The sequence below is a fragment of the Neovison vison genome, chromosome 11, assembly GCF_020171115.1.
Source record: "Neovison vison isolate M4711 chromosome 11, ASM_NN_V1, whole genome shotgun sequence".
NCBI classification, from domain to species: Eukaryota; Metazoa; Chordata; class Mammalia; order Carnivora; family Mustelidae; genus Neogale; species Neogale vison.
Window position 1 is genome coordinate 2963923 of NC_058101.1, and position 24584 is coordinate 2988506.

Genomic DNA, 24584 nt, shown 5'->3' on the forward strand with positions numbered 1-24584 from the left:
CCCCAGAATCATGACCTGATCTGAAGGCAGACACTTAACTGGCTGAATCACCCAGATGCCCCAAACCAATGATCTTTTTAAAAAGTTTTGAGAAAGGGCGCCTGGGTGGTTCAGTTAGGTAAGTGCCTGCCTTCAGCTCAGGTCATGATCCCAGAATCCAGGGATGGAGCCCCACATGGGCTCCTCAATCAACGGGGAGCCTGCTTCTCCCTCTCCCTCTGCCTGCCACTCCCCCTGCTTGAGCTCTCTCTGTCAATTCAATAAATAAGATCTTTTTTTTTTCAGATCTAGAACATTACATTTAATATCAGTTATTAAAAAACATGTCAAGTCAACTCAATAAATAAGATCTTTAAAATAAATAAAATAAAAGATCATTGGCTTAAAAATAGATTACACATGATCAAAATTTAGATGTAGCAATGAAAAAATCTTAAAGGAGGTGTAGAATTCCTTTGACAAATTATTTTTGGCTGTTTCTCAGTGCGGCTATGCCTGCAGTACTCTTTTAATTAAAAAATTAACTGTACAATAATTTTCTACAACGGTAGAAATGGTGCCAGGATTCAAGGTTTTGGTTTGGGTAATATTTTCATTTTGTTATTGAAAATGTGGGAAGTCCTAGCTTAGTTCCTCTGTCCTTTGGAAGGGTAAAAAATGTTAATGTAAGAAAATTATTTAGTTTTCTATTTCAAGATCAATTTTATAGAAAATTCACCTACCAGATATATGGTGTTTTATTTTCAGGGATGAGAGGGAAAAGCATCTAAAACAATATCATTATTATCTTCAGAAATAAATTTTGGCATTATCCTTTATTGTCATCACGTGATTTTGAACTGCTGGCCCACTGTAACTCAGTAAAAGAATGAAGATAATTTATATACACCCACACTCTCAAATTAGTTCCTTTAGAAGGAAGTGACAGTATCATTTGTGAAATAAAAATCAGTGTTATTACATCTTATTGGAAACCTATACTTAACTTCTATAGATGTTCCAAATAAAAACTTTCTTAAATTAAACATAATATAACTAATAAAACTGAATTGTCAGTCAGAAGGTATTTGCCATCTCTCTTGTGGACAAATTAGGTTCCTAAATTTTAGCGCCAAATGTGTAGATTTTTTAGATAAATATAACCGTGATTAAACAACTTCATTTGATGTTAGATGGGCCAAGTTACTTGAAAATTATCAAAAACAACATAAGCAAGGACTCCTCCCATCAGAAGTTCTAGGTATTAGTAAGGAGTTCTATTTATACATGTTTTCTGTACATAAGTTCATTTAATTAATTAATTTGGGTAACTTTAAGCTTCAACAAGCATTAATTAAATGTAATTGTGTATGGCCAGTAAACTGAAGATAAGTGTAATTTAAATTTTTTTCAAATTTTAGCTTGCCTTTAAATTTTGAAATTAATGAGTCCTGACTTGCATAATATATATTTAGTAATTATCCTACTTTAACTTTCATATACTAATCAAACCAAGCTATTATTTTATGGTTAACATAAACTACCAGCAGCATTAGCCTAATATAATATATGTGTCAATTCAGTATGTTGTTAATCATCATTAATATCATCTTTTCCTTGCCCGTTTAGGAACACGTGTCTACAGTTCTGTTTCACAACTTTAATTCGTCATGTGTACTAAGAACTTGATACACAGTGCACAATTCTTAACAATATGTTAGAATAAACCAAAGGGTTATTTTCAGTTTTCTACTGGGCATTTAAAGTGACATGACAGTTGGATAAGAGTTGGACATATTTTGTCTCCAAAGTCTTGTTTCATTTAACTCAAGAGAATTATAATGTATAAATTAAAGAAAATTTTTGTAGTATTTCATTTTGTATTTTTTAAAATCATGTATTGGATGCAAACAATATTTAGTCAGATTATTGGATTTATAATAAAACACAATACTAGAGTACAGGCATGATATTTTTGTCAATGGGTGATTTCATATATTAATATGTGTATACTTTGTTCCCATTAAAAAAAAAGCAAACTGCTTAAGTAGTAGTAAGTTCAATTGTGATAAATTGCAAATGCAATTTGCAATGTGCATCTTGCAATTTGCAAAGTTGCATAAAATGCAACTTTGCATTTGTGCACCAAAATAAACCATACCTTAAAAAAATTTGCCAGCATCCTTTAAAAGAAAAGAAGCATGCTTAACTATCAGACACAGGCTTTCTGTGAACTCTTGCTCTTCCTATGAAAGATATACTTCTTAGCTTTAGCTGTACCTTTTTTATTGGCACATTTCTGAATATAAACACATTTTATACAGAACTCCATAGAAATGATTTCCCAAGAAAACATATAAATTATGTAAATTCTCTTAAGTTAAATTTTCTGTGATTCATGCCCAGGATTCAGTGTCCGGGTTGAGAGTCAAGTGCCATTTTCAATTACCAAGTTCCCATCCCTGAATTTCCCACAGGGCATGGCCAGCTTTCTAAAAACCTACATCAGAAAGTATCTATTCTAGAGGGCCATCTATTCACTGGAATGGTTACCTTCAGGAGAGCAAACTCAAAGGGCGTTAGGCTGAGTAATAAGAATATTTTTGACAACGGCACTAGACGTGCTTGGCTGTTACACGATTCATCTCCTTCTGGTCTCCAGGTTCTTCTGCTAAGTGGGCTGCTCCCTGTGGCTCTGTACAGTGGCGATAGCAGAGAGTCATACAAGAGGTATTTTAAAGCGCTCTGGTTTCATAGTGTGTGCTTGATGGACAGAATAAAATGTATTCCTCCAGCTGTTCAAGAATGAGGGCAGGAGGGGTAGATAGAAAGAGAAATGAAGGCAGAATGAGATCCTAGTAAATCCTGCAAACGTAGTGTACCCGGGCCTTGAATTCTCTTCCTTATCTCCAACTTATAACTCCATCCAAAAATCCTTATATTTTCTCCTTAGTCCCAGCCCACGATAGCCCAGCCACGTAAAGGGCAGGATTCCACATACTGCCACAAATTTACACACACAGACACACACACGCACACACACATGCGCGCACACACACAGATCTAAGTTGAATCTTTGGTGCCATTGAAGAGAATTGAAGCATTTTAAGACGAAGAACTAAACTTACATTATCTGAGGTAAAAATAATAATAATAATAATAAAAATTAAAAGTGCAATGAATAAGAAAAATGAAAAAAATCCACATGTTACAAATGGGCTATAAACACATTTATATTCATAAACTGCATTCAAATGGTTATGTCATATTAATTAAAATAAAAAAGTAAGAAAATATGCTCAATGCAGAGGTACTTTTTAAAAAAAACCCAAAAAACAAAAACAAAAGTTAATAAAAATATTTCATTTGCATCAAAATATTCTTTGGAAACCAAAAATAAAAATGTATCATGTGTGTTCTTTCAGGTTGATCTGTAAAAGTCAGGAGAGTACGTAGTCCGCGCTCTTGAGCTTCCAGAACATACTGGGTACCACCAAGCACAGAGCAGAAGGCTTTCCCGTCTTGGGCCCTGAAGCCCTGTGCTCCCCACTTAGGACGAAGAATTCCGGTTCAGCCCCTCTCAGAAAACATCTTTGTTTCCGTCGCACTGAAGCCCGTGACCTGACTTGGAGACAGTGCAGCAGAGCTGGAGCTGGACCCAATATTCTTCTTTCTCAGCCCTGGAAGCTCCGAGGGAAGGCCTGGTTTCTCCAAGGCCAAGATGAAGGTTACCCGAAGCGGAACTTGAGTCTGTATTTCACGGTGTTGGGACTCTTCCGAGGGGCAGACACGGGCACCTTTGGCTTGACAGGACTGGGTGGCTTTTTCTTCTCAGGAACGGTGACCGTGAAAGAAAGTTCTGGCTGCTCTAGCTGCTTGAACCTGGGCAGGAAGTGAGTGGAGACGTGCTGGGGTTTGACCCGGGGGCTGCAGCCCCGCTTAGCCTTCCCTCTCTTGTTGAGGGCCACGTACCACTCCCGGCCCGCAGGCTCAGTTCTGTGGATCGCCGAAGCGTAGGTGTTATAGCTGTTCTCTTGAAATCGCTCCCTGAACTTGCAGTCATCTGTAAATTTGGCCTAGGGGGAGAAAAGAAGAAACTTAAGCAGTAATACTATTGTCAGCATGCAAGAAAATGAGGCCTCACGCTGGGAAGGAAACCGAGAATTCCGGCTGGAAGGCCTCCTCCTCCATCCTTTCTTGTAAAGACCCATCGCTTCTTTTTAAAGGTTGCTTTAGACTACTACGTTTCATTTCTACCTCCCTACTTGATTCATTTGTGTAATGCTGATTTCAGTTTACTATGTTCTTGGAAAAATAATATCAATGCATATAAAAAGGATAACAGGAACTCTTAGTATATTGAAACTCTGTTACGGTTTTTAAACTTCTTTGAGACTGGCAGTAAAAAAATTAACTTCTAAAATTTTAAGTTATTTTTCCCCCTCTTAAGCCATTAAGAAAATAAACAGAACTGAATTACTAAGGAACAATTGCCTGGTAAAACATGAATTCATGTTCAGAGAAATGGGGTCATATTATTCCTTTGAAACAAGGATACATTTTTCAATGTTATCAGTGTGATTCATGGTGCTGAGAGAGGGGTAGCATATGGCCCTATTAATATTGCATGTGTTAGAGTTCTTCAGGAAAAAATATATCTTCACACAGTGATACAGGAGAGAATATTCGATGCCAAGAAGAAAAAATTACTTTTGGAGTCATTAGCAATACTTCATCCAGATCTCTCTCTCCCTCTGCAGACTGTGACACACACTGACACGCACACGCACAATGTCTGCCCTTGAAATGTTCCCAGAATAGTGGAAAAAGCAGACAAGTAAGTGTCCATCATGGTGAGGCTTGATAGCGGGACTTAATGACCACAGTCTGCAGAGGGTACAAGAGGAAGGGATCCAGGAGGCTGGAGGTGGCCGGGCAGAGGGCAGAGAAGTCTTCCTGGAAAAAGATGACATTTGAGGGGTGCCTGGGTGGCTCAGTGGGTTAAAGCCTCGCCTTCAGCTCAGGTCATGATCTCAAGGTCCTGGGATCGAGCCTCCCCCCGCCCCTGCATCGGGCTCTCTGCTCAGCGGGGAGCCTGCTTCCTCCCCTTCTCTCTCTGCCCGCCTTTCTGCCTACTTGTGACCTCTGTCTGTCAAATAAATAAATAAAATCTTAAAAAAAAAAAAAAAAAAGAAAAGATGACATTTGAGCTGAGTCTTCAAGCACAACAAGATATTAGTAATGCAGGCGACATGAGAAAGAGTTCTCAGAGGGGAAACAGTGTGTCCACAGGTCAGCAAGACATACGGTAGGTAGCAACTTCCACAGGTAGTAGCGTAGTAATGTAGTGGAGGTAGTAATCCCACAGGATGTGTGGTGGAAGAAGAGGTCAGGCTGACACAGTTGGCCAGGGAGAGCTCTGAAGACGCGTCCTATGCCTTGCCTGTCCTGCTGATGGTTTTCTGTTTACTGCGTACTTAGTGAAATAATACTAATATTTATAAAAATGACAGGAACTCTTAACATATTTAAAGTCTGTTACTGTTTTTAAATTACTTTGAGATTTTCACTTAAACAATTCACTGCTAACAGAAGATTCTGTTGAGGAATTAAAGGAAAATATATAGGGCAAAAGCATGAACACAGACAGATCTGCAATCAAATGTCACTGTTGCCCGTCAAGGGCAAGCTTTAGGCTCCTTATCCACAACCCTTATCCATAGGGCTATTGCGAGCACCAAAATATTTTTCTAGGGAAAAGATGGGTGGCTTTCCTCAAATGCAAAAGAGGCCAAAAGTCCCAAAGAATAAGGATTCCTATCCTAGACCAGACCACCAGGTTTCACAGTGGCGGGGAGCCCCATTTTCTAGAGTTCCTGGGTTTGTGAGCACCAAATATGCTGATGTCTGTAGAGAAAAACACAAAATATTTATGAGATATCCTTTTCATACCAGACCAAGAAGTACTATACTGGAACTAAGAGTTCTTTTCTTTTTTTTTCTTGCTTATTCCGATAACGCCATGCTCTTCTCTCAGCATCTGAAGTCAGAACACGGCAAGGCAATCTCCGTAGATTACTCTTGGTGGTCACATGAATTTTTTGCCTTGTGCAAAGGACTGACGATACTGGAAGACCACCGATTTCAGGGAGCTTCCAACAGCTTCCAGCAGCACACCGACGTTCTGGATGACAGCGTGCCCACGTTATTTACATTCAAGCATAGTTCAGTCAAGAAGGCTCTTTATTTGAAGGCCAGAAGCTACAGGCGCTGGACGTGGGTGTTTTCAAGAACCACCACCTAATGGCATTCTTCGCATCCTGACGTCCCTACTGGCCTCTGTCTAGGCCAAGGGCACTGTGCAGATGTCTCTGTACAACAGGACGCACTTACTGTTCCTATTTTTTTATTAAAAAGACTTTCTTACAAGTCAATGTAGATTTTTTTTAATAGCTTGGCTTTTAAAAGGGCATAAATGCTGTCACATTTCATTTGATAATCTTTAAGTTTTATTTTAAAATAAAAGCTCTAGCCATCTGTAATGTTTTGGGCTGCATAGAAGGATACACATTTTAGAAAGGCATATGGGGCTTCATCAAAGAGAGTAGCGGGTATATTTACCCTGCCTCATATTTTTTTCTTCAAATGTGCTTGAAAACATTTTTAAAAATATATACATTATACCTTGACCTGACTTTACTCATGTTTGACAAAAATCCATTTTCCTGAAAAAGGATAGCAGGGATTGCTTTGTTCAATGTTGACTTTTTTTTTAAAGTGTACTGCAGTATTTAACCTTTCCTTTACACACACACACACACACACACACACACCGCTGAATTAAACTTACAACAATCCCATCTTAGAGCCTTCATATGGGTGCAAGCCCCCGAATTCCACCCGCTCAAATTATTCTGTCTAAAACCTTCTTTCCCTCCTTGGGATTCATGTTCTTCAGCTCTTAAGAGGAAAGAAGGCTCTTTGGGCTCTAGATTTTCCAAGGGTCACTGACTGTCACCAGGGGCAGAGGTGCCCAGAACCCGAGGACCCACACACTGTGGGAAGCCCCACAGCCGTTCCAGCCCCCCGCATGAGAGCAGGAGTGAAGGCAGGCAGACTGTTTTGGCTTTCTCAATGGACTTCTAAATTCGTGTTTTGTCTGAAAAAGTCTTCCAGCTGCGATGGAACAGAACCATCTGAAACAAACTCATCAGTGAATTTTTTCACCAGGAGATCTAGTTTCTTCTTGAGGACACGACTCCTGGCTTGGTTCAGAAACGACGGTGGCCTTGACCCTAACTTCTGTCCCTCATGTTGCGCACGAACCGTCTATATGGCAGAGACTCAGTAAGCAATACGGGTCTTCGCGACAGGTGCTCAAATAAACGTATGCGTTTACCATCACCCAGTCTTGGATGGTAAGTTAAATTAAAAACCAGGTGGTTTTTTATTTTTTTAATCTCCTTTGAATTATAAGAAGTCCTTTGGCAAAACACATATTTTTTCAATAATAGAACGACATTATTTTCCTAGATAAAGTGAAGTTGCCAGAAAGACGTTTTCTATAGTGCGGTGTGAAGCACAGAGGGAGTGAGATTTCAGGGAAGCCACGGAACTCAGGACCCGCATGGCCGCATTGGGCTAGCGCCGTCGGCCGTCGCAAAACTGAACACTAAAATGGTCCTAAAGAACCCATATCTTTGAAAAAATTCATTTTTACGGGTCTCCTCAACAGATGCTTCCGGACTATGTATCACCTGTCAGGCACTCTGCTAGTTGCCACTTCTCCAATGAAAAACAAAACAGACACGGTCCTGTCCACGCTCTTTGTTGAATTAAATTATGTGTTTTTCTCCTCAATTTCTCCCTGATCTTGCAAGTGTAAAAACACGTTACATTCAACAAATCATAATTGTAAAATTAAAATGAAATGTTGGGCTAAATTTTATGTAACTTGGTACAGTCCTGATGCAATTTAATATAGTCCTAATGGACAAAACAAATGAAACTTGAACAAATGAAGCTATTTTTTGCTTGTATAGCCTAATTCTTCAGAGGAGGAGAAAGAGTGCCATTAAGGAAAACAAGAAATTTTGGATTAGAAGGACTCTGTGCCTTGTTTCTACTCATCTCTTCCCACAGTGAGAACACACAATGGATGTTTAGAAGAAAGGTCAAATTCAGTTCAAAGAAAGTAAAACTTTGATTAACTGGATATTTTAGAAAAGACTAATTCTGCTTAATTGAAATCTGAGGGTCAAGTGAGCCAAACAGAAAATTCTTTCTGAAACATTGTTTTTTAAAAGCTTTCTAAAACCTCTTAACATAGTTTCGTTCCTTCGTAAATACCCTGGTGTGTGACGATAGAGGACGTCGCCAGGACAGGAGGCTGTTCTCACTTCACGCCGCGGAAACACGCATGGAGCAGAAAGGGACGGAGAGGACTGGATCTGGACCTATGCCAGTACAATCCCTGCAGTTTGTGGGGTACTTAATCAATTTTAGTTCTTTTTTTTTTTAAAGATTGTATTTATTTATTTGACAGGCAGAGATCACAGGCAGAGAGGCAGACGGCGGGGCTTGTGGGTGGGGGGGAAGCAGGCTCCCTGCTGAGCAGAGAGCCCGATGCGGGGCTCGATCCCAGAACCCTGAGATCGTGACCTGAGCCGAAAGCAGAGGCTTAACCCACTGAGCCCCCCAGGTGCCCCTCAATTTTAGTTCTTTATTTTGCTTTGTTTTCTTTGATTTGTCTCCCTCTTTTGAAAAACCTTGTGAAGGAATAATTAACCAAATACAAATAATTAGAATGTTATTGTGGGCTACAGCCAATTTATATTATTAAATAATTAAAACATTATTATAGACTGTGATAAAAACAATTATAAACCAAATTGTACTTTAAGCAGAGTTCCCTTACTGCTTGCATCCCTGCGTCTGGTTCCCCTGTCTCCTGTTAGTGCTTCTCGGGTCCCACCCCTGTTCCCACTGATGGGGCTGCCCCGGCCAGGTGCCCTTAGCCTAGGCTGTCATGTGTGGTTGTGCTGAATGTTCCCTGACCAAAGGCGCCCCACCTTTGGTGGTGATTAAAGGCTAAAAGGCAGACCTTGTTCCAATTGCTTCCACGCAGAGTACCCCAGCACAGGGCGGCATTCCCCCAAAGAGCCACGTTTTACTCTTGACTACAAAGGTTTCCCAGAGTTCAGTTGCAGCCACACTATGCTATCTCCAGGGCATAGCCTGCTTCCTGCTCGGCACTGACCATCTGTCCATTCTATATCATAGAATGTTCTTCATCCTGAATGACCAAGGGAATATATAAGTGGGATTTAATAATAAACCAATGTGGGGCACCTGGGTGGCTCAGTCATTAAGCATCTGCCTTTGGCTCAGATCATGATCTCAGGGTCCTGGGATCCAGCCCCGCATCGGGCTCTCTGCTCAGCAGGGAGCCTGCTTCCTCGCCACCAACCACCTGCCTTTCTGCCTATTTGTGATCTCTCTGTCAAATAAATAAATAAAAACTAAACCAAAAATATTAATAAACCAGCCTGACATAATGTAATGAAGAAAAATGACCACCGGATTTCTCCCCCTCCCAATTTTACGAATTGACCTAAAATTATTCCAGGAGCCAGTTCAAAATGCAGGTTCCCCAGGCCCTATCTGCAGAGGTCATGTTTTAGTAAGTCTAAGGTGAGACCCTGGAATTACATCATTAACCAGCATCCCGTGTTACCTGACGCAGGGGAGGTAAGAATTTTCTCTCTGATGCTCTTCATAACTCAAACAGCTGGCCTACTGAGGGCTCCTCTGTGCCGGGGAACTTACATCTCCTGTTTCTCCCTCACAGTAATCCCAAGACAAGCAGGATGCTATGATCTAATTCTCTGGTCAGAAAAGGAAAGAAAACAATTCTATGAAGCCCCATGTTTACCAAGCGCGGGGGTAGGCACCTGTGACTTCCAGCTCGCATCTCCCAGCGCCTCGGCTCAGCTCCTTCACACCACACAAACCCAAGGGCATCTCTTAGACTTCCGTCTAGTCCTACCTGTCTGGAAGTTGCTCCGTGTTAAAATACTGATGAGAAACAATGCCATTCTCCACACCACTGGCGAAACAGAGCACCGTCTCCAGCTTTGGGCTGAAATGGAACTCTGGAGCTGTAAGTCCACTCATCCCACCCAGATTTCCTCAATAAAACAGGCTCTCTAGCTAGTTTCACATAGTGTGAATTTGAGGGAAAACTGGCATTTACTGCAAAGGCCGAGCCCTGAGCCCATTTTTGAGCCTGAACTAACGGACATTTAGTTTTACTATGTAAGTTGAAAGCCCTTAGAGGGCAAGGGGAGTTTCTAGTCAAATGCCTTTGGAGAGCTCAAGGTCTGGACTGGGAGAGTGGAGTGCTTAATAGGTTATTTTTTTTATGATGATGGTAACTATTGCTCAAGCCTCCATTCCCCCTTTCAGTAAACACGCCGAGCTCTTGGGGCTGCTGACTCCTCCTCACACTGCCCCCAGCGCAGGAAGTCCACTCCAGACTCCCATCCCGGGCCAGCCAGCTGGCACCCTCCACAACCAGGAAAGGAAGACGCTCTAGTCCTTGCTCAGGGCTGATCAAGCACACATTCCATGCCTGTTTCGTAAACTCTGCAATTAGCTTTCCTTCCAAACATGATCCCCTAAAACCCTGAGAAACTAAAATAATTCTACCACATGCTTCTCTCTGGACCTTTAAAATAAGCTAAAATGTTTTTTCTCCAATAGACAACATACTATCTTGCATATTTTATGAAAAGGCTAAAAAAAAAAAACATGATAACCATCTTTTCCAGGATTTCCGTTTTCTTTAGGGAAAAAACAAGACGCAACAGGGCTCTAAAAGAATTATGAGATTATGATCGTAAGAAATCCTTGTCTCTTAAGAGCTTGAGCCTGAGAATTTTGCTTTCAAATTAAGTTCTTTGAAAAAAGGGAAACTCTGGAGATAAGGGGCTCCTGTGGACACAAAAAATCTGGACCTAAAGGAAAAAAGCATCAGTGATAAATAGGATTGAGGCTGGTCTAAATATCTGAAGGGTCACAGCTGCCTGACCCCGAAATCAGGAAGTCTTCTCCTGAGAGAGGAGACAGGATCATCACACAGCTGCCCCCGAGCAAATTAAGGAGATTCTTTCTTAAATTAAATGGTGGACACGGGGCACCTGAGTGGCTCTGTCGGTTAAGCCTCTGCCTTTGGCTCAGGTCATGATCCCAGGGTCCTGGGATGGAGCCTGCCTGGGCGTCCCTGCTCAACACAGAGTCTGCTTCTCCCTCTAACTCTCCCCCCTTCCCCTGCTAGTGTACCCGCATTCTCTCTCACTCTTAAATTGTAAAAAGTCTTTAAAAAATAAATGCTGAATTTATTCCCCCCCACCTCAGGCGCTATTCTAGATCTTTCATATGTATTATCTCATTTAAACTGCTCAACTATCACAATAGATGGTTACTTTAGTTTTCCTCCATTTGCAGCTGATAAAACCAAGGAAGGAAAAGATTAGGTAAAAGAGTAGGCGTAATTTAACTAGAATGACACAATCTAACTGTGTCGGTACCCCCCCCCCCGCACTCAAGGTCTCTCACTCCTACATCTGGACCCTCGTCAGACAAACCCAGAAGGGCTCTCTGGGGGGATTTCGACAGAGATAAGGAAGCTGAGGAGAGAGCAGGAACAGAGTGAGGAAGGAACAGGAACAGAAAGCAGGCAGAGAGACAGAGACAGCAAGAGAAGCGAGCTCGTTTCCACAACTACCTCAGCCTGGGATGAGTTGAGGAGGCGAGTGGAGTCCCAGCGAAGGCTCCGTCTGACTAACCCTCACGGCTCTTGGGAGGCAGACCTCGGCTCCCACCGCAATGATTCCCAGCACACCTTGACAAGAGGAAGACCAGACGCCTTCATCCTTGCACAGAACGCTGAGAACACCTGCACAGCAGGAAGCGGGCTGCACGGGTGCTTGGAACGTTCTAGTGAAATTCTGTTTGAACTTCAGTCATCTCCGTGTGCATGTCCACGTGCACACGTTCACCTGCGTACTTGGCGCCAGGAGAAAATTTCTCTTACCGAATTAACAAACTTAGCACAAGAAAAACATCAGCACAGGGGCTCCTGGGTGGTTCAGTGGGTTAAAGCCTCTGCCTTCGGCTCAGGTCATGATCTCAGGGTCCTGGGATCGAGCCCCGCATTAGGCTCTCTGCTCAGCAGGGAGCCTGCTTCCTCCTCTCTCTCTGCCTGCCTCTCTGCCTACTTGTGATCTCTGTCAATTAAATAAATAAAATCTTAAAAAAAAAAAAAAAGAAGAAAGAAAAACATCAGCACAAATGCTGCCGCAGTGTGACCCATTCCGGGCTCTTTTTCCTGTCTTCCATCTTTGTGTCGCTGATACGGAAGCATTTTCTAGATGAAAAACTTCTGAACAAAGCAGAGCTCACTCCTGCTTTGAAAATTCATCTTGAGAGGCGTCCCCTATGCAACACATCGTCACACTGAGTGACCAGCAGGTGTGAAATTCTGTGGTAAGTTCTGTGAGGACCACATCCCCTCTGCTTCTTCTGCTTCTTCTTCTTCTTTTTAAAGATTTTATTTATTTATTTGACAGACAGAGATCACAGACAGGCAGAGAGGCAGGCAGAGAGAGAGGGGGAAGCAGGCTCCCTGCTGAGCAGAGAGCCCGATGCGGGACTCAATCCCAGGACCCTGAGATCATGACGTGAGCCGAAGGCAGCGGCTTAACCCACTGAGCCACCCAGGCACCCCCCGCCCTGCTTCTCTAGACTTGAAGTTGAGAACTAGAGACACAGAAATAGATACGGAAAAAGAATCCAAACAGAATTGGGGAAGGGGGTGCAAAACACAAGCAAAATATTGTAAGGATGCACCATGATATTTATTCTTTGTCATGTAATATGAAAATATTATTATTCCTATAAAACAATATGGGGAAAACAAGGAAATTGTTTCCAAACAAAACTCAGCATCTTCTTTCAACTAGCTTTTACCTACAAAGCATTATAGCATTTATAGAAAAAGAGTTATAGAAGGGTGATTCTGATTCGGCCACGTGTTAACTTGGGAAAAGATTTAACATCTCTAAGACTGCTTCCTCCCCAAATCATGTAATGAGACAATGTGAGTGAAAGAGTTTTTAAAGAACTGTGCAAATACATTGTCTGTGCCTGCAACTCATTCTCAATATTCTAATTGTTACTGTAAAAAATAAGTTGAAAATCTATAATTATTCATGAATATTTCCCAATACAATATGGGAATTACTTTCTCCAAAATTATATGAATGTTTTACATTTTTGGTTCATATTTACTTTATAAATAAAACCCTGAAAGTACTCTATTAATTTTAAATTTTTTCCGGTTTTGTTGAGATATGATTGACATATAATATTATGTAAGTTTAAGGTGTGCAACATGGTTTTCACATATATGCGTATATACATAGCAAAATGATTATAAGTTTCTCTTTAAATGTCTCTGGGCAGTTATTAATTTAGAGCAGCTCACAAATTACACATTTAATCTTAAAATGTAAAGGTTTTTAGCTTTTTCTGTGACAATGCAATTTTGTGTAAATCAAAACTAAATCAAATAATTATATCTAAAGTTACAAGAACAATTTTTCAATGTGTTTAACTAGAAGAAAACAAGAAAGAAACCATCTGGGCATAAAACTGATAATTGCTAGGATTAATACTATTTCTGAATTCAACTTCCTTAAAAATAAATCACTTTATAATTTAATTAGTTTTCCACCTAAAGAAAAAGTGCCAATAAGAGCTCAGATAAGAGAAAGTGGGCTTGGACCACTGATTTAAAAAGAATCCACATAATCATAGGGCTTAGTTTTTCATCTACACTCCCCTCAAAGTCATCAGAATGACTTTTATATCAAAGAGCTTCGGTGAGTGACAGGAGCAACACTTGCTTTGTACTGTTTAAAAGTCATTATTCCATGAAATAACTTCAGCCTGCCAAGATGAGAAAGAATAACAGATGCTGTTTTTGCATTATCTGCATTATTTCAGCCAGCCGTCCTCAGACATTTGGGTCATATCTCTGGAAATTGGTTACTTGCATTTGACAGGGGAATCACGTAACCTCACCTTTCGGCGTGACCTTTCTAACTGGCACCCATTTGTAGTACTTTGAGTTCCGTGGCAATTATCCTTAAGCTGGCCCAAGTTTAGCTATTTTTTGCATGTACTAGAGCTTAAATTGAACAATTTCAAAGTTAAGATGCTCACCCAAAACAAACCAGTATGAGAAAGTTTCTTTACATGCCCTGCACTTTATTAAGATGTTTAGATTCTGAAAGTGTTCCAATTATTTACAACCTTAAAGTAGACTGGGGGAAAATTCCTGTGTTCAGATGTGTCTGATCACTGTGTTCAATATTCTGCATGTGGATTTTTAAAAATCAAATTTTTTAATAAAACAGCATGCCCTGCTTCTGCACACTGATGCAGAACTTTGCCCCGTAAATAAATAATCAAAGAGTGATTACTTTGTGAAAACTGTATTATAGCTTTCTCACCGCACAAGATGAAGTAGGTAAATCTTTTTTATTTTTTTAAAAGAACTTAGTCTTTAACCATTGTATATGTTAGCTCAAGGGTTTTTATTTTTTTTCCAATTTATTTATTTTCAGAAAAACAGTATTCATTATTTTTTCACCACACTCAGTGCTCCATGCCATCCGTGCCCTCTATAATACCCACCACCTGGTACCCCAACCTCCCACCCCCCCCCGCCCCTTCAAACCCCTCAGGTTGTTTTTCAGAGTCCATAGTCTCTCATGGTTCACGGTAAATCTTTTTATAATTCTTATAATCAGTGATTAAAGAGGTTAGCAAGGGTTTTTGTTTATCTCAATCATTCAGTATCTATTATATTTAGATTACTGTATAATATTAGTATTTACTGAGCACTTACAATGTACCAAATGCTGTTTAAAAGTTTTAAATATATTATCTCATTTAATCTTCAAATAAGTATAGAGATCGCTTGAATTCTGCTACCCCTTGTATTAACAAGTCACCTTTAGAAAAAAGAAAATTGAAATTTTTACACATTGAAACAAATGAAACTCTCAATGAATTTTTTAAAGATCTGTAAGTAAAAATGATAAATCACAATTTTCAATTGATTATATTCTTAAATAAAAGTTTCTACCTACTTCAAAAACCAGAAAAGCAATATTTCTCCAATTCATTTAGTAAAAATTAGAGAGAATAAGAAGTAAAGGACTAACATTAAATAATAATTGCTTTATAAAAATGATATAATGTGACAAATCTTAGTACACTACAGAAAAAGCATAAGTCACTTTTAAGTGCTGTACATAGGGACTAAAAAAAAGTAAATCAAATCTGTGAGTAGAAAAACCAAGCTAGACATATGTTATTATCTTTACAATGTTTTAATGCTTCTCAAGTAGTGAGTATTTTCAGAAAAAAACCATAGAAATCTATAATTTATAAATTGATTACAAAATATATAAGTGGCTTGAAAAACTAAAAGTGCAAAATTAGTCTTCATAATTTTAACTATTATTTTTGATGCAACAAAATTACAAAATGAGAGTCCTCAAATGGAGAAACTGAATTTCTCTAAGCATGATCAAAATCTTCTCATTATTGATTCCTCTCCACACTTAATGATGTGAAAATACGTTACATTACTTAGACCTAATTTCTGACATCATGAATAGCTTATAAAATTGAATAAGAGCCTGATCTAGCAAATATGCACACACAATCACCACAAATATGTACATTTTAGTTGTTATATAATATTATCACTTCCATAATATTTCTCTTCAGTTGGACAAATTTTAAGAAATAAATAGTAGCGATCACTTTGAGAGTGGTGCTATTTTGAAATACATTCATCCTTAAAAATTTTTTGTGGACGCTATATTATCTTTTCAAGTGACTAAAATATAAAAATGATTACTTATAAGAACATCTTGGTTAAATGTACATATAATTTAAAAAAAATTATGTCCTCTGAGCAAATTGTTCCTCTACCAATGTGGGAAATTACTTTGTTCCATTCTACAAATGTAGACACTCCGTAACACCTTTAACAAGTATAAATGGTTCTACTTACACTTGCGTGGAGTTTTCCTTTTTTTGACATCGCTAAAAATTTGTTGCTGAAAACTCCTCGTATTCCTACAATCCCCTGAGACACAGCAAATATTTCCAAAATACCTAGGATGACAGAAATCCCAAAATAAAACACACACTCCTCTATATATCATTGTGTAGAATTAAATTTCTACATAGATTCTTTTCATTCTTTATAGCTGTGATTTAAAAAAAACAGTATTTAACATCCATATCTTTCATGACATTCATTATTTTAAAAAAGAAAAGTCTAGCATGCAAGTGTTCACTTAAAATAGCAAATTTTAATATTCAAAAGCTTAGTTCTCGTTCATTAATAATTCTTTTTTTTCCTTACAAATAGATCACTTTTAGTAAACAGTGTTTACCCATAGAATCTTCTCAATCTCAATCTAAATTTTTTCAAACTAATTCTCATCCATTGTTTTCTATCAGAGAAAATACACTGCTTTTAATATTAAATCTCATAAAGTCTGGCCCAAGACTGATATAAACACTGAAAGCCAGAGACAAATTCTTCTTATTTACATGAAATAAATACCTCTCCTCAAATTATAATAACTATACAAATCAATATGTACCATATTCAATCATTCAGAGAGTAGTTCCTTTAAAGACTACACATAAAAAGATGTTGAAAGCATTATAAATAATTTGGGATTATTGGCTCAATGAGTGTTAAAGCATTATGGTTTGGGACATCCTGCATTTTAAACGGTTTTTCTGGCAAAAAATTTAATGAGGTATTTTATTACATTACTGTTTATATTTAGTATTTCATAGTTAGCATTATCAAGTCCATGTTCCTCTGTCTCCTATAATAATTTGAAAGTCCACATCAACTGTGTCAAGAGAATCACATACCACAGTTCACACAGTATTTTAAGATGAAATTCATAGTCTGTATATAATTAGAATTCCTGTCTGTTTATCATAAACTCATATATAGTTTATATGAACTTGAGAAAAGCATAGTGCTTTTTTGTTAACTGCCCACCTCAAATTGCCAAAAAATTGGTAGGGGAGGACAAAATCTTATAGTTCGCTAGAGCTAAGAAGGGACCTAGCCCAGGAAGAAAGAAAGGAATGAAGAAAGGATGGGAGAAGGGAAGAAAATCTCAACATTTTAACCTAAATTATTCTAAATATACACACTAAGTAGATATCTCAATAATAGTCTACTGAATAGAGAAGTTCACTGGAAATTTTGAAAAACAGTAGCCTCCACCTGCAGTATTTGAAATACATATAAAATTAGTCAATTTACCAAAAAGGCAGTATTGTGGATACACATACATATGACATATAGAAATACATATATATAAATGCCTTCATTAGGCACTTTTTTGCACAATGTGAGTTAGTACCTATAATTGTAGCAAATATTGCTGCTTATTTATTCAACTTGATTTCTTAAAAACACTTGATCAGAAAGTTCATGGGGGGAAAGGGGTAGCCGAACTATTGTCTTTGTTATAAGCATATTTAGTCCAGAGTAAACAAAACACTTCAGGGAAACTGCCACTACCCCTTTATTAGTGGATATTTCTTGAAAACAAAACAAAACAAAACAAAAACAAAAAACTATTTGAAAGGGACTACTTTCACTTTTAAGAAGAAACTCCTAAAGAAACTGTCACTCATTAATTATTTTCTTCCAAACATTTTCAAGATGCTCTCTTCGATAGGTTTTGCCGTACAAATTATTTGACTGACGCACACCCAAGGATTTAGAAGCATTACCATTTTATCACATAGTGACAAAGCACACAGAATGCTTTGTAAGGTTAGATACAAGATACGATGTAATACATTGTGATGATGTTATTAATAAAGCTTTAATAGAACATGATACAAAGTTACATTTCTATCACACAGAATATTAAAAACAGCTTAAGGATTTTAGATATTTGGAAGATGGGGGAAATGTTGTGAATGTTGCTTAAATGTGTTAAAAAATGAGACACCAAAACATGAGAAATTGGCTACGTGTCAAGCAAGAGAAACAAAAGGGACAATATGGATTGGTAAAAAGGAGAGTTCGTTGGATGTTTTCTCCCAATTTACTTATGGTTCTACATTGTTAGTGTTTTTACTCATTCTTTGGAAAATTACTTGGTTTTGTAAATACAAACCTGTGTTTTAATGAAAAAAATACATGGTAGCATAAGTGATAGAATTCTTATTGAATGTATCCATTTACAGGCTAACATTTCAGAGGTCAAGACAAAGTCTCCGTATTTATTTAAAGCTTTGACTATGTAAACTATAGCTTCTGACAAGTAATGTATTCTATTTTGAGAAAACCCACTTTGAGTCACTTGTTTCCTAACACACTCTATGTACATTCTGTATGTGTATGCTATGTAAAATTTGCATCATAACAAATTACACTGGGAAGATGAAATAATATATGTAAAGGGTTGCTATTTTATTATATATACTGCTTGGTTTCTTTTCTTGCAAGTACCAGTGTAAAAATGATATATTGCCTGGGAATGAATGGATTTTATAATTTTTTATTTTTCTATTTTTTAAAAAAGATTTTATTTATTTATTTGACAGAGAGAGATCACAAATAGGCAGAGAGGCAGGCAGAGAGAGAGAGAGAGGAAGGGAAACAGGCTCCCCGCTGAGCAGAGAGCCCGATGTGTGGCTTGATTCCAGGACCCTGAGATCATGACCTGAGCCGAAGGCAGAGGCTTTAACTCACTGAGCCACCCAGGCACCTCTGGATTTTGTAATTAAAAAAAAAAAAAATATATATATATATATATATATATATATATATATTTAATTGAAAGCTTAAAATATACTTTTGCATATATTCTATTTAAAATTATGAAGAATGCAGGAAAGATAAAGATGAGATCAGATGAAATAATTATTTTTTCACATAGGTAACTTTGGTATGATCTTCTAAATCTTAATGTAATTATGATGTAATATTGAGAACGGTATTAAGATCATAATTTCCAACGTAATTTCAACAGTAATTTCACAAGATCTTTTTTTGTGAGAATGTTGGAGCAAATTCTGCAGTTCAACTCCCTGACCCCATCTCCAAGAGATCACACAATTATTGATTTTACTATACCAAATCTCAGGAAGGCACTAAAGAATTCTATATAATATTTTAAACCCTCATGCATTAAATCACACATATATAAATCCCAGAAAGCATTTCTCTAAAACTAAATTTTTCTCAACTTCAGTAGTTTCCTGACTCTTTTTAGAGCCAGTAATAATACATTTTATGAGAATTTACAATTCCCATTATGGATGCCAAGATGGTATCCCTAAGCAAAATTGTGGAAGGCCAAGTATATCTCATAGATCAGATAGTCAATGAATGTTCACTACACTGAATTTGACCTTCTCACAACCTCTGTTTCCTTTTTCAGGACACCCCAAGTGCACACATGTATGGACACACATTTTACTCTCCTTCAATTCTGGCCTCTGCTTGGGGAGTCCGGCAGGGTAATTACTTCCCATTAGAGTGCTAATGACAATGTGTTATCCTTCTTAGGGTGTTAACGTGCAAGAGAATCAAAAGAAAAAAGCAGTGCTTAATAGAAAAACACTATTTTCTCTTGGTGGAATTTGAGGGTTGACATCTAGATTGAAGGAGGCAAGAATTTATCCACACATTGTCTAATCCACTACTTACACGCATAGACATGCTTTACAAAGTAAGTTTATTTCAGTAAGAGAATATGTGTCTAGATTTTTTTAACCTTTGTCCTCTCCAGGTTTTTTTTTTTAATACAGCAGGACTCTATTAATGATGGCTGATAAAATCATGTAAACTCTTCCCTTTTCTCTTTTTTAGTGAATGGCATACAGGACACGGATATCTGTATCCAGAAGCTTTCAACAGCTCATCTGAAAATCCTCAAAGAAAATAATTCAAAACTGAAGTTTCTCTACTTGCATTCACAGGGCAACAGATATGCTGTGCCATTATCAAATCCGAGTCTTGAAATACCCAACTTAGCAGTTTTCAGTGATTAAATTAGTAACAGAGATCTTTCACTTGAGTTTTCCTGCTCAGTAGATACAGCTATAGATTTAGCTAGGCTTGGGGGACTACGTAAAAGGTTGACTCTACATGACCCCAAAATTGATAGTGAATTTAGATTTTCAAAAATTAATAAAACCAAGGGTTCAGTTCAGTCAGAATATATGACTGGAATTTTCATATTTTAAGTGAACACTTTGGCTTTTGCAACCATAGTCTTCAACTTCAGCTGCCTGAATGGATAATTACTTGACTGGCTGTTCGTCAATGGCCCAACATAAGTCAACAGAAGCATTGAAGCTGAACTTGGAAGTGTATAAATTAAAGCAAAACCTTTGCTTCTATTCAATAGAGGGATTTTATCATTTGCCTTGTCCTGTCCATCTTTCTTCATCCTTCCCTGGTATTTCTTCATACTACGAGTATGAAGAATGAGCTTATTTTTCTGTCTCCAAAACTTAGAATAACTACTGTGTAAGAGAAGCTAACAATATATTAAGTGGCATGCCTTAACTAAATAAATCGTGTTTCCAAATCTATGGTCAGAGTATACTTCTGATGGTAAAACTAGAAAATATTCACAGTTTTCAGAAATGTTAGTATCAAATGATAGTTACATGCATCTCTTCTGACAAACATTACAGAAAATTACTGAGTCTAAAAGAACCTGTTAGAAGGCAGTTTGATTAAAAAAAAAGAAGAAGGCAGCCCGATGGCAAGGTTTTGACTGTTTCCTGAAGTAACATGTATTATGCTGTAGCCAAAGGAATGTGAGTTTTCCTCATTGCTAACTCACAGACAGTAACATGAGATGATAAGGCAAAGCTCTGGTGTGTCCTCTGTGGTCCCCTCTGGTCCCAGCTCTGTGTCTCCTGTGAGACTTAAACAACAAAGGTTTCCTTATGTACTCTACACAACAGCCCATGACCGATGCCTTAGTTCTAGGTACGTGTGGGGAAACCATCAAGTGCTGCTTTCAAAGAGGTGTATGACCACAATTAGCAGGTTTCTGTTTCTCTTTTACAGCTCTTTGGGGCAGAGGCTTATCTTAAATTTCCAAAGTACACGCTTTCCCACTAAACATGACATATTTCATAAATTCTGCATCCAGCAGTGGTAGTGAAACCATAGTACTGGACACAGACATCACAAAGCAGAAAGCCACCAAGACTTAAATATTCAAGTTATGGTTTTCTCTGTGAGAAAAATCTATGGAAGGCAAAAACAAACTAAAAAAATCCCCCAACCCCCAGAAGTAATCAAAATATTAAGGCTAATGATGTAGGCAGCCTTTTAAGGATGCACACATGAATGAGTGAGTGAATGAATGATGGCGGCCATCTGAAAGACAGACCACACTCCGAAAGGCTATTCTAAACAGGAATGAATGGGGGAACGTGTTAAATTAAGGAAGTTTTATTTGGGTGTTTTTTAGTGAACATCGCTGTTCCTTTCTAGGTATCTTTTTAAAGTGGATTTTAAAACAAAATGTACCTTGGGGCACCTGGGTGGCTTAGTGGGTTAAAGCCTCTGCCTTCAGCTCCGGTCTTGATCCTGGAGTCCCAGGATCCAGACTGGCGTTGGGCTCTCTCCTCAGCGGGGAGCCTGCTTCCCTCTGTCTCTCTCTGCCTGCCTCTCTGCCTACTTGTGATCTCTGTCTGTCAAATAAATAAAATCTTTAAAAAAATAAAATAAAATAAAATATACCTTGTTAATAGCCATATCGGTCAAGGCCCCCTTCAGGTGACTGTATTCTTTGCTGAACTGCTCTCTTGTTCCTTCCTGTGCTTTTCTAGAACCTCCCTTCTGGCAAGGCCTAAGCTGCAAAAATCTGTCTTTTCCAAGAGAGGAGGGTGAGTATCCTGGGAAGGAGTTTGGATTTCAGAGACCACTAGTACATCCAAACCCACCCTAGAGACGTGCTTCCCCCTCACCCCCAGATCCAACCAGCAGCCTGTTAAATGCTAACTTTGGGTCCTCCCTTGGGAACACAGAAGTTTTCTTGTGCTGGTGCTGATTTCCTGGATAAACTGAACAGAACAGGAAAAGTTTTCCTGTAAAAGAAAGGTGGAAAGATCAGAAGTGGGAAGTTGGGTGGGGGGGAATGAGAAAGGCAAGTGGAAATACTGAAGTACACGGTGACTCTCGCTGCCCCTGAAATCTTGTGAAGGTCCCTTTCGCCCTAACACACCTGCCCTTTATGACCCAAGATGGTGAGTTGTTTGATAAGGGTGCGGAGAACCTTAAAACATAGAACCAGCCTCCTCCACGGAGCGCGTGGGAGGCCCCGGGGCTCGCGGGGGCACACTCGGAAGAGCGCGCTCTGGTTCGGGGCTCCAGGGCCCCGAAACACCGCACCGCGGCCCGCTGGAGCCGCACCGCTCAGCTCGCAGGAGTCGGGGCAGGGGCGGGTGTGGACGCGCGCACCGCGGGTCTGCCGCACCCTGCCTCCGAACCCCCGGGGGGAGCCGTGCCCGCCCGCACACCACCCCCCCGACGTGCACACCTCCAGCCCTGCTTGGCAGGCGGCAGCCAGATTGCCAGCCCCGCCGAGGCGCCCGCGCTCCTTCGGGGGTTAGAGAAGCTCAGTGGCCTGTGGGGTCGCGCACACCTGGGAGCTCGCTCCCGGGCTGACACTCGACGGCCAGGGGACCGGACGCCGCGCAGCCTTCTGGCCACGCTCCCGCTCCTCCTGGGTATCTCGCAGGCCCCGGCTGTGGGTCTGTCTGTTGGGTTAACCCCTGCCGGATGAGCGATCTGGCCCTTCCGAGGGGAAGCCACGGAGCGATCGCCCCAGTCTCGTGCACACCCCGAGTCTCCCGCAGCTCTGGAGGCAGCGAGAGGAACCCGAGGAGCAGCAGTGACGGGCTGGAAACGCCCGCGCGCGGAAGGGAAGAGGGAAGGGAAGAGATGCAGCTAGAGACAGAACTCAGAAAGAAAATGTCACACTTAGCTTAAACAAAAACAAAACAACCTACACACTGTGCACCTGTAAGGAATTGAACCTCCTCTGAGTTTCTTCCAAAATAAAGAACTTTTCCTTAACCGTCCTGGGGAACCAAAGGCTGGCCACTTCCTCACAAGGCGCTGTCACGGTCTCAACGCACTGAACGTTGCTAAACGCAACTTTGAAGTCAGTCGCTCCAGCGCCCACCACTATCTTTCTCTAAACGTGCCCAGCTTCCCGGACGCCTGTCTTCTTCCCGGCAGGGGCTGTCTGCTCTCCCCCGGGATCCCGCGCACACGGTGTATGTATGTAGCTGTAGCGTGCAGGTGTGTATGCCGTGGGCATAAATCGGACACAGGTATGTGTAATACCTACTGCTCTGGGCTTCCTGGTGGCCGTTGGAGGGGCGGCCTGTGAATCTGGTTCTTCTAAAAAAAAGTAACTGTTCCGTTTTGGGCAAGGAGAAGGGATGCACTTTGACGCCTCTTGAAGAATGCTGGCTCGTAAGCAGAAGCGGGAGGTAAACAGAAACCGAACGAGCAGAAGGACTTGTTTTTTTTCCCAGGCCCAGGCTGCGGCTCCTCCGGGACCCCGCAAGCGCGAAACGAGGGGGCCCGTCCGGGGCGCCCGGCCGCCGGCCGCCGGCGCCGCAGGAATCGCCATTTCTCTAACCCGGAGAGGGGCGCGCGAGCGCGGCCGCAGGGACGCGTCCGCTCCCGAGCCGCCGGCCGCCCCGGGGCCGCCCGGTCCCGCAGCCCGCGTTCCCGAAGGTGCCCCCGCGGGTCGGGGCACAGCCGCGGTCCCGCCCGAGTCCCCCGCCGCCCGCTCAGGACGCGCTGGGCCGGGCGAGGGAGCAACTTACTTAACATGTTGGCTTCATGGGAGCCGTTGACTTTGCCATCCGGGTAGATCTGCAGATGGAAACCGATGCCCACTCTGCAGTACAGGCTGCCGGTCCGGCGCCCCGAGGGGCTCCACTGGAAGCTGCTCTGCTCCGAGCCGCCGCCTCGGTGGCCCGGAGAAGCGCCGGGGGAGGGGGAGGCGGCGGCGGCGGAGGAGGACGTCGTGCCCCTGCCGCTCCGGCTGCTGCGGGCGCCTCCCGGGCTCCGGCCGGTGGCAGCGGGTCCGGGGTGCCCTTTGGCGGCGACGTGCTTCTCCCCGCGAGCCCAGGCGCTGAGGACGAGGTGGCTGAGGACGAGGAGGAGGAGGAAGGACAAGCTCATTCTTCCAGCCGCCGGGTGTCTAAGTGCATCTTGCAGGGCTGCTTCTGGGCTCCGTGGCCCCCGCGCGGCTGCGAGCCTCTGGCGCTGCCCCCCTCGCCGCCCCGGGTGGACATAGCCTCGGGGACGAGGGGGAGGGAGGGACAGAGGCCACTCGAGCGGATCCCGGCGCCGCCGCGGGGATATTTATAACGCCGGTGATCTCACTGCGCGGCGCACGCCCGCGAAGCCTCCCCTC

At 41.0% G+C, this 24584-nt stretch overlaps 1 protein-coding gene across 1 annotated transcript; it reads right to left on the bottom strand.

The window, feature by feature from the left end:
• Positions 1 to 3368: 3368 nt before the first annotated feature.
• FGF5 (fibroblast growth factor 5) lies at positions 3369 to 24397 on the bottom strand. Its single transcript, XM_044224130.1, has 3 exons — positions 23989 to 24397; positions 16136 to 16239; positions 3369 to 4055 (listed from the first exon to the last, which is right to left on the bottom strand). Exons 1-3 carry the CDS (start codon positions 24347 to 24349, stop codon positions 3708 to 3710), a joined length of 813 nt encoding a protein of 270 aa, XP_044080065.1. The 5' UTR covers positions 24350 to 24397; the 3' UTR covers positions 3369 to 3707.
• Between the last annotated feature and the right edge of the window lie 187 nt (positions 24398 to 24584).

What these genes read in the sequence shown, in the direction of transcription:
- FGF5 (XM_044224130.1), bottom strand. Translation starts at nt 24,349, where the DNA reads ATGAGCTTGTCCTTCCTCCTCCTCCTCGTCCTCAGCCACCTCGTCCTC. An exon ending in CCATGAAGCCAACATGTTAA is followed by an intron (nt 16,240 to 23,988) that starts GTAAGTTGCTCC and finishes CTGTCATCCTAG; the next exon opens with GTATTTTGGAAATATTTGCT. An exon ending in AAGGAAAACTCCACGCAAGT is followed by an intron (nt 4,056 to 16,135) that starts GTAAGTAGAACC and finishes TTCTCCCCCTAG; the next exon opens with GCCAAATTTACAGATGACTG.